Below are 11,330 nucleotides of genomic sequence, written 5' to 3'. Positions count from 1 at the left end.
TACGCAAAAGTGCATACCAGCTTCGATTCCCGTGGTTTACCGGCTAAACACTATAATCAATTGTAAATCTTCGGCGAAACAGTTCGAATCGAAAGAATTCGGACAAAAGATTGCACCTCGTTTCTTCGTAACGCATCCTTTAAGTGTTTGGCCGTACGTAATACGGATAATATATTAAATATCCGAAAAGAATACTTATTGTTTTATTCAAATTTTACTATCGCGCCAAATAGAAAAGATACATAAATGCAAAGATACTTTTGTTGCGATAAATATCTACCTGGGAAACAAGTTAAAATAGAAAGAAAATATCATTATATAATTTGATATATAGACTTAAAAATATTATCTCCTATTCAAAATTGCAGAGGAGATTTAAAAGTTAACAAAAGGAAATCTTAAAATATACATAAAACACATATATCAATATTCGGGGTCATAAGGAAGGTAAAAAACTTTTTAGCTATTTTAGCGAGCATTTGAACGACTAATAAAAATATTTCTGTCTGTAGTAATAAAAGATGTACAATATCCTTAATTTAATATACACTGAATTTTCATAATTTTCTTCGAAGAATCTCTGCTAATTGCTTACATTAAACTACATTAATCTATAATAACGGGATGAGTTAATAAATACCCTTCTCGTTTCAATATTCGATTCCATCACACTAAAGATTAAATCTTGCTTATTTTTTTAAAAGAGAACGATTGGATTCGCTTGTAGTTTCCTTATATTGAATTATAATCGTATAAGATACACAAGAATTGATGAAATTTGGAGGAATAAAAGCTGATTATGATAAGATAATTTGAAAATTGATATTTGACTGGAATTATCGTTGATCTACACTACTGAACGTAGATACGGTGACTTGTACTCTTACAGGCATGTGTTAAGCTGGCTGTAGTCAAAGTATATACTATGTAGGCTGGCTTAAACTTACTATACAGTATGATGAGTTGGATTTGAGTTGGGTTAAGATTAGAACCGCGTTAGTTCTACATTAAGTGTAAGTTAGTTTTGCATTATGCTATTAAAGCATCACTTCACCTTGTTTAAAGGGATTGAATATGGATCTAGGAAGGATGAGATATATATATATAACTATCTTTGAGATTCCCTTTAATATATATGTAGGTCTTTAAAATATAAGACATAGAGAATTTGAAAAGAAAAAAGATTTTTTTTGGTCCTATAATACAAATTAAGTCAAAACTCTTTCAGTATTGCCTATAAAAATTATATTTATTATTTCACAGCTGTATAATCCAATAAAACAAAAGATTTTCCATTCAGAAAGCACACAAGTTAGAAATTATATGAAAACCTCAACCTCCACGTTTTTCACTTTTACCACCTATTATACCAACATGTAGCACTGTACGTTTCTACACTTCATTTTCTATTTCCCTTCACACACTTTATAAAGACTTAACGACATCAGCTTGATTTTCCACTTCCCTTGATACTATCTTCGTGTGATTAAACGTGCTCCGTAATTTTATTATATTTAATATACAGAGTGACACTGCTGAAGAAAGATGCCACAACATGATTATTGTTGCACGAAGTCTATATGTCGCTTCCAGCTCGCGGTAGTTTGCCGCCAACGTAATGAGCAAGAGATTAGGAATTCAAACGCAAAGAGGGTCCGTATAAAGGAATCAGAAGAGCGACTCACACTTTGGCGTAGCTTCGTGAGATCCAAGTAGCCTCGTCTCGTCTCGAGGCAGAGGGGTTGCGAACATTATCGGAAAATCCGACGGAAACGTCGGTCGTCAGGGCCAGGTAGGAGACTCGTGAGCAAGTTTAAGCACGATGTTTGTCCACTGATATAGAATCAGCTTCTGTGAGATCCGAAATGCTTTCGCGTTCCATCACACGGAAGTACAAACTCCTTTGCTTCGATATTTTGACTGAACGTGTCTCTTTGGGTGTTCTTGCAAAAGATTCCTTCCTACTGGATTTAGCAGGAATTTCTCTGCATAAACTGTAAATACGTCGTCACTGAATATTTCAGTTTGTTCGAATATTTAGGTCTTTATTTGGAAATATTTGGTTTAGGAAATTGTTTATTAGATTGCTAGAAACTAAATAGTGTTCCATATATTTGTTAAATTGAAGGAAAATAAATAGCTTATTATACATTCATTAAATTGGAAAATATACGGTCAATTAGTGTGTTCGCTACTAGTGGCGCATACATTGTGTTCATTGAATTATTTAAAATTTAATTGTCAAATTATAAATGATATTACTGGTTCGTTTTAAGAAAAATTAGCGCAAATAATAGGCAACATAACGAACAATGATATTAAAGCGAATATTATCATGTAAATTAAAAATATTTTTGATGGAAAAGATACGTTCGATAGCTCCTGGAAAATAATTATCCATTTCAGCATCAACGATTCACAACAATTTATTGTGATAGACTTTCGTTGCTTATAGTTATTTTTGAAGAATGAAAAAGAGAGTAAAGCTTGCAAAATATCGTAAGATATTATGTCCGTTTCTGTTAATTCCTTGACGTCGACAGGAACGTGCTATAAACTTTGCCGACAAAGATCTCACGTAGTTCTTTTGTGTGTTCCGGACGTAACATATTGTAGTATTGAAATATAATATAATGTATATTTAACTACCTTCGATCTGAGTAGAAGTAAAGTGAAGTTAGAATTTAAATTAAATTTTATTACAAATTCACGTACTCGTATTATATAATCTGCTCTTATTAAGCCGGGTTTGTAATCCATGTTACGAGTATGGTTTTATAAAATACAAGAGTTTTACACATTTTTATGGAAATTTTTTAATTACCGTTGAAATATTACGAATTAAATGATCAGTATTTTGAGTACTGGCAACATAACATTATCAAATGTGTCCGTATGTAGAACAGTTCAGTTATTTATTTGAAGCATGTTTAATACGACGCGAAATATCGTTGGAAAGTGCACGATAAAAGTTGCATTTCATGCTTTCAGAGCTTGTGAATTTATTATTAGTTTTAAAAAATAAAAAGGTGAAGTATCCTATGACACACGCATTTATTGCACTTAGAACTCCATTATACGTTTCGATTTTTCAATCACAACTTTTTTTAACGCACTTGAACCTAATTTGTGTAAGATGAATATAGGCTTACTAGATAAAATTTGCATTTTAAACTACCTCTCCATACATTCCTGTTCAGACAAAATAATTGAAATAAATGAAGGATGAAATTACATCTAATTACTGTAATATACATCTAATCTAATCATATAAACCTAATCTTATAAATTAACATAATTTATTTTATTTAAAAGATATGATTTGTACAAACAAATCTTAACCACATTTTTAATTGAGTATTGCATAAAATGCCACACATTATTAGGTTTACGATTTGATTTATTTGAGATTATCGATTTGATTTTAAAGTGCCTTTTCTACATATAAAATACTAGTTAATAATGAAATTCATATTTTTTATGCACGTCTGCTAGACAAGTTAACGAAGCAGTATATTTTAGTGGGCGACAGATCGTGTTGTGCTCAACGAGCATATTTTGTTTCCATGGTGACATTAATTATTTGAGCTTCTTGAAATATAAGCCTGTTTGTTTGCAAAATTTGTCAACTGGAGACACTAGATTCTGAAATAATCTTTTGTCACCTTCAGTTATGAAAATTTATCACTAAACTATATCTAAAAATAATTTACGGAGAGATAATAAAAACTAAATCCAATCGGTTTTAAGTAATCATTGGATGATAAAAATGTGTAATGCATTTGAAATACGCGAAGGTCTCGTTTATATAAGATTTACATAAATTAGTATAATTGAAATAACAAAACGCAAATAACTTCGTCTTTCAAAAATAACTCGAGTTTAAAATCAACAGTGTCGCGATATTGACATTTTTATCAAAAGAAAATTACCTTTTTTCCTTTCTTGATGAAGTCGTCCTTAAGAAATGTTTCAACATGCAATTAATATGACCAACATGGTCGTCCTAAAATTTAGTTTATGTAACCAAGTATAGCCGAACTGTATTTCAGGATCATCCATTTACTTTTGAAGTAAAACTCGCGTAAATACGAGTAATATTGTCGAATAAAAGAATTAAACGGAATAAATTTTAGTTGAAATTTATATCAAAAATATTTCATAAGTTAACCAATGATCGTTCGCATTCCCGTATTTAATACACGCAGGAGGATTTAAAATTTTGTATTAATATATTATGTTCAATGTATTTTATTAGCGCAAATGAACATTTTATAGTAATTTAACAATGAAACCAAAACTATTATTATTTTATAATATATAACCTGTTAATAGCCATAATTTTAAGAAGAAGATAAATTTATAATATTTAGCAGATCTGACCTATAATACAATTCTAGTGAATCTAAAGTATGGATAAAGAATTAATCAAATTTATGTTAACGCGAGAAATATTATATAGGAATAAACCAATTATACATATGTACAGATAAATTAATAACACGTGAAATAAGGGTGGCATAACCCTATATAATTATGAAGCATATAGTTCACAGAGAAGTTATGAAATAATAACAATGTTTGTCAGAATTTAATTGGAAACTTGGTTTCAAACATTAGTTTGAATAATATTCAATGTCTATGAGATTTGAAAATGATTTTAAAACGTTAGATTAAATAAGAAGTTGAAACAATGGAACGAAGTAACTTCTTAACAGTGTAATTCTCACTTCCTAGAGAATTATTCACGCGCCAAATAGAAAGGACGAGATGATAGTCGTAATGAGAATTGAGATAATATCCCCTCACAAGAACTTCGAAAGACACAGTCTTAATAATAAAATAATATGTTTTATTACTTGTACTATTTCTAAAATATATGCTGTTAATAATCGAGAAGCTTTCCCAGAACAGAACAAATTTATAGGTGGTGGAGATATTTTTTAGTCAAATAGTTAAAATATTATGAAGTTTTTCTTGATTTTTTTAAAACAACAGTTTTCATTTAATCTAGGAGAACAAAACTCTTCAGAAACCTCATCATAAAACTATATCATTTTAAACACGATCAGATTTAAAAAACTAGAACTGAAGCTTCCTCAAAATTTATTCAATTCGCTACTTTGTCTTGTGGACCCTTTTAAAAGCTCTTCGCAATTATGTGATATAAGTAAATATTATACTAATTGGTAACTTCTTGTAACATAAGCTTATGAAAATCTTACACAAGATCAATGATACTACTTAAAATATAAAATGTAGATAGCTACATATGAAATGCTATTGCCGTGTAAACGTCAATCATACTTCGATTCGACTAATACCCTGTCTTGAATCCAGGTCACTTACTCGAACATGACTCATCCATCCGGTCTTAATTAACTTAACTGTTTGTGATATACAGTTGTTTCTTCTTAAATGATATGATCGTGATTGCCAAATTTCTTTTAGATCAGCTTAACTCATTTATGCCAAACCAGTCGGATAAGTGGAGAACGATTATCACGATGATCACGATTTTCCCAAATCAGCCAGAGATAAGTATCTTTCACTTTTTTAACCTGAGTGTAGAAAAAAGGAAATGCAAGTGACAGATTGAATTCTTACGAGTTGATGATAGTTCGCTCACTGCGTCTATAGAATCTCATGAATATACTATTTACTCTCTTATGTTTGCATGTATTTGTAATTAACTTTACGAGCAAAATAATATTTTAATCGTAATTAATCTCTTGGAAATAATATAGATACAAGAATCAAACAAATTATAATTATCCTTTTCTTTTTATTGAGGTTTATTTCTCTTCTCTGTGGTTTTTTATTTCGTTTTATTTTATAATAATTTTTACACATTGCAAATTAATTTGTACGATATTTCTATACTGAACTATAATTAAATCATACAGTTAAACGAATAGTATCTGAATTGTTTTAATAAATCTATAAATGTTTAGCATTTTATTTAAAAATTGTACCAATCTAACAATATTGTACATTGCTGTGTTAATTTCAAGGAAATAAATAATTTTACGTAGTAATAAGTTATATAATGTCTCTAATTTAAAATTCAATTATATTTTACAATTTTTTTCGAAGAATTTCTACTGATCGCATACATTAATCTATAATAACTAGAGGAATCGTTAAATGTTGTTCTCATTTTCATATGCACTTTAGTTGAATACCATGTTATCTATAATCAGTGATCTGTCGATGATGATCGGCAAACACGGATTAATTAGATGTGATATGCTACAATATATGCATTGCAGTTGAAGGCCGTTCAGATGTCATCTTGCGTTATTCATCTGAGCTTAATGAACATAATAATTGTGTTCACTAATTATACGTTTCTTAAAGAGCATCAACCAACCTATTTATTTGTAATTAATTACACAAAAATATCTATTCTTGAAATTAAATAGAAAATGAATTGAAATAGTAATGAATTGATATTTATGACCAGTTTGTAATATTCGCTTTTATTCGATTAAAATTTTTAGACAAACTGTTTGACCTATATCCGCGATATTTTTGAAAATGAGGAAATATTAGTGATACATGTCACAACTGAAAATAGATTTTATGATAATAATTTCTCGTTTTTTCTGAATCTCAATTATTCATAATTAGGTTGCGTTGAAAAATGAAAAAGAATTTTTGCTGTTCCAGATCGAGATCTGGAATTGTATTCAACGTTAAACAAGCAAATTAAAGATGCTGTGGAAAAAACACGTTGAAATTCTTGGTTGAGAAAATAGAGAAGAAGTCACGTTGACATTATAAACGCAATTCACGTCGCTGTTCTTAACGCGCCATCGAGCACACGTTTTCACTTTTCTGGCATCATGTGAGCTAACAAAAATTCCCGTATCTCTCTCCTTTTAAAAATCACTGACGCATAATATTATTTTCAATAAAATATTATACAAATACAGTACGAAAATGTTGACAAGTATCGAAAGTAAAATAACATCAGTCTATATCGTACAATATTTCGAACGCATATTATATATATAGAATATTTATTTCCAAAGTTCCCGATTTATAAAAATTATTTTTAGAATTAAATTTTCAACATATAGAGTCGATCAATGTGGCTTCAAATGACTCGTAGGATCGTTGAATTGCTAGGATTGTTGAATAAAGATGAGCAATATCGGTAGAAAAATTTCTCGTTAAATGAAGAGCAGTAATTCAGACGAAATTTAAAAAAGTAGCCACTGTGTATCAATATAAATCCAAGATACAAATGTTCAATCGGTGGTAGGAGATTTAAAATTCACCGAACTGCGCTGCGAGATATTCTTTTGTGGAAGTGAAGGTAGATCAGCTTGTTAATAAGAACCTTCAACTGGCGATTCGTATCTACCTCCTTGAAAGACGTTTAAGGGCCGCAGGCTGATCTTATGCAGCATCTACTTATAATAGTTACGCCATAAATTTTCTAAAGAAACCGATTGATGTTCTGCAAAAAAAATCCTACATCAGCGAAGCAAATAATATTAGTAAACTTTCTCTGTAAGCGTGTAATTTGTTTTGTCTTCTGTCATGGTTAAATCGGATTGCTCGGTTTGTATCCAGCACAATAATGAGGTGAGATGGAAAAGTACGAGCGTGTTTCAGAGTTTCAAGTTTGATAGAAATTCTATCAACATCTTACCTTAAAAAGACAGCCAGGGACTCACAGTATACGTACAATACACATCCAGAATCGATATCTCGAAAAATATATAACGAACATAGCAATGATAAATTTTATGAAATTTCATAACGTCTTGCCACATTTTAAGCTTTTCGATATCGAAAAAGTATTTGCTGAAACTTTCGTGGTCATGGGTGGTACGTCATTTATAGTGGACAAAATATTTTTATATATAGATAGAGTTAACTTTGATTTTTCAAGATACCTGTTTGTTTTAAATGCAATTCTATGATTTTTAATTTATGACCTTTGACTTGAGAACATGATAATGTACTCGTAAATAATCTTGAAACGTCTTGATGAGCAACATTTGTGGCGTAACTTATATACGGATGTTGACTTGATTCAGCACAACAATCCATTCAAGCGAGAGAGTATAAATGTTCGGAAGTGATGAAGAGCATTTTGTGCACCTAATATACATTTTGATACTGTTGATAAATTTGAAGATTTTATATATTTCACAAGATATTATTATATCTTACATATTTTTCTCGCGCGTTTTAAATAATTATCAAGTTAAAAATTTTGATGATAAATTTGGTAATTCTAATAAACATCTATCACAAAGTATACTTTATTTGTTTGGTAGAAAATTATCAAATTTTCCTACATACGTTATCACTTAAATAAAACATACCACGACGTGTGAGATTCACATAACGGTTCTGCAAGGAAGTCCGAACATTGCGTGTTCCCACACGAATTATGCTCCAGACGTGACAAACGATAATTAGATTTAAGATAATGTTTAAATGTAGCTCCAAGTTTAGCTTTATCTTATAGAATTGAAGATCGTTTAATGCAAGATGCGTACAATATTTTCCTATTTTCTATCTATCCTAGTAATTTCGCTCTGAATAGCTAATTTCGGTTTTACTAACCAGATCATCGAGAAATTACGTTAAAATCAATATGATTATAAAGGTTATCGAAGCTTGTCAAAAAAGTAAACTGAAAAAGAATTCATTTCACAAAGATAAGAGATATATAACGTGACAAATGTATTTTAAACTATATTTGCGTAAAATCAAATTTTATCTAACGCAATTGTGATAGCTGCTTCTTAAATATCAATTAAAACAAACCCCTGTTATATACCCAAAAAATAAGAACATTAAAACCTATATTCCAGTACTAATTGAAAAAAAAAGAGACATGAAACATCACATCTCCACTGTACGTGACCCATTCATTTTCACGTTCCAAGGATTACTATACGCTTGACAAATAAACGGAAGCAATAGATCAAAATGTCCATGTATGATGCGTCGCTGTCAGTCTATCCAAATCTCAAGAATTACAATACGAATAGGGCTATGGTTATAGTCAATGCGTGTTCTGACTAATACGCCAGAGCAATGAAATGTGTACTAGATTACTAAGAAAGGAATTAATCAAATTGAAGTTTGGATTCGAATAACGTAACGCACAAAGTACAATAAGAAAGAATGTGTGAAAACTATTATTTACAAGAGTTGGACAAAAATAATGAATTAATGGCCACGTGGTAACAATCAGAATTCTTTGAACAATTCTCTTCCCGTTGAAAATTTCGAATGAACAAGCGCCACATAATTACATAACAACATATAAAATATATTATAAAAAAAGAATACAATAGAGTAGCTAATATAAAATATCATAAAGAATACAATAATACGAATGTTTAAATTGCTATAATCGATAAATATGCACAACCAAAATCTTATTTTATTATGTATAATCAATAAACTTTTGTGTCATGATATCTAACATAGGGAGTGGGTATATATCATCGTGAGTATTGGATTTTGTGAGTCTTAATTTTCAAATCGTTAAATTCTTAAGAACACGCATTCGTTATAACCATTTATCGTTACCCTTGGTATTTCACCCCCATTCTCGAGAAACTTAACATCCCTACAGTACATAGTGCTCCCGGCGCAACCCGGTGCCCACTTCCGGTATGTGGCATGCATCCCACTCAGGGATATCGATATTGAAACGTAAAAAAGATTCAATCAGTCGCGAAGTTTCATCGCCAATCAATCACCCCTTCCCTGGGGTTTCTATCCAGCTTTAGGACGTGAAAGCTCTCTCGCGCGCGCAGCCTGCACTGGCGCGGCTGATCGCAACGACGACGCTAAAATGGCCGAGGGGGTGAAACGAATAGAGGCCGAGGAGGGGACGAAGGAGAGAGAAACGAGCTTTCGGGTTGCATGACCGAGTCGACGCACTGGAAGCTTTCCGTGCTTGCGGCGGGAGCCTCAGTAGCCGCTTGTACGTCGACCGGAAGAGCTCTTCGCGTTACGCTGTCCCGAGACGCGCAGCGCGCCATCGCCGACCAGAGATCGACGAATCGAACTCTCGTTTCACCGAGTCAACCCTCCGCTTTTGTTTCATTCGTTTTCTTTTCTTTTTAATTAGAAGACTCTCCCGCTTGGTGTTTGATTTAAAAATCAGAAAGTTTCTCTCTGTTACTAGTGGATGTTTCGAAACGAATGAACGAACGAACACAAGCTATTTTGTCATTTTGGTGAAGTGTCTGGTGAATGGATTTTTGGAATAAGTGTGACAACGAGTAGATAGAGGATGTGCTAATATGAACACGGAGCAGTGAACCGTGAGCCTATAAGTGTATAATATAATAAAAAGAAAAAAAATTGGAAACACGGAGACACGATGAGAAGTGCCACAAGATATCGAGAAGCGCGACCTTCCCTTTTCGCGTCCCTTTTTGTCGTCCTCGTCGTTTTTGTGATCGGTAAGAAATCACCGTGCGAATGAGATACGCAGTGATCCATTGCGATATTTTTCATCCCTTGTTTCATTTTAAGGAAGCGCGCTGGTACCGTATCAATGATAATTTAAAAGGAGGATTTACTACTTGAGACGCAACGATTTTGGACCTCCTTTACACTATCTTCTTAAATAATCTTTAAAAAGTGAAAGAATAATTAAACGAAAGCAATTGCAATTTTTTAAATTAAATATCCTAGGATGTAAAATATTTAATTTAATTTGATTATTAATTATGAATATTTAAATTTCAATGGATAATAAATACGTAAGTTCGTGTTAGCTATCTGATTATTAAAAGATCAGAGCAGAAAATGAATGGTTCTTTTACGTTTGCCGCTGACCTCATCCGCCAATGTTGCTGATTCAATCTCCAGAAAATTTATTTGCCAGTTGTGATCTAGAAATCGAATATCCTTCGTATAACCGAGTAAAAAATCGGGCCGAAACGAAATTACGTTTGAAACTTTAAATATAAAAGACTTGAAAGTGATCAATTACGTCAAGTTTGATTTTGCTGCGAATAATCAACGCATTTCACATTCCATTGCAATTCATCGCCTATCACCGGATCTGTACACGTTCTTTCATATTTTTTCATATTGATTATTATTTTTTTTTTTTTTTGACATCATTGCAGGTTTTACAAGTACGTAAAGAAAACAAACGATAGAATTAATATTTTCAAGTGTTCAAAAACAAAAACAGGAACAGTGCAATTTCTTAAAATATACAAATTCTTATTAATACATAACTTTTCTCTATCATTTCAAATCAATTAAAGATACTTAATCATCATTAAAAAATAAACTGACTAGATAATGAAAAAAAATCACGAACTTTC

General features: G+C 31.4%; 1 protein-coding gene across 1 annotated transcript in view; it reads left to right on the top strand.

Annotated features, from left to right (window-relative positions):
• The first annotated feature begins 9,944 nt into the window (after positions 1–9,944).
• Positions 9,945–11,330, top strand: part of LOC100645994 — a 60,765-nt gene continuing 59,379 nt past the window's right edge. Inside the window, exon 1 of the mRNA XM_003397579.4 lies at positions 9,945–10,451. Within this exon, the coding sequence (XP_003397627.1) occupies positions 10,370–10,451 (82 nt within the window). The 5' untranslated portion in view covers positions 9,945–10,369. The remainder of the gene's footprint in view (positions 10,452–11,330) is intronic.

Source organism: Bombus terrestris, chromosome 9, assembly GCF_910591885.1.
Source record: "Bombus terrestris chromosome 9, iyBomTerr1.2, whole genome shotgun sequence".
Classification (NCBI taxonomy): Eukaryota; Metazoa; Arthropoda; class Insecta; order Hymenoptera; family Apidae; genus Bombus; species Bombus terrestris.
The sequence above is the reverse complement of the archived record's forward strand: the minus strand, read 5'-3'. Positions and strand labels throughout refer to the sequence as shown.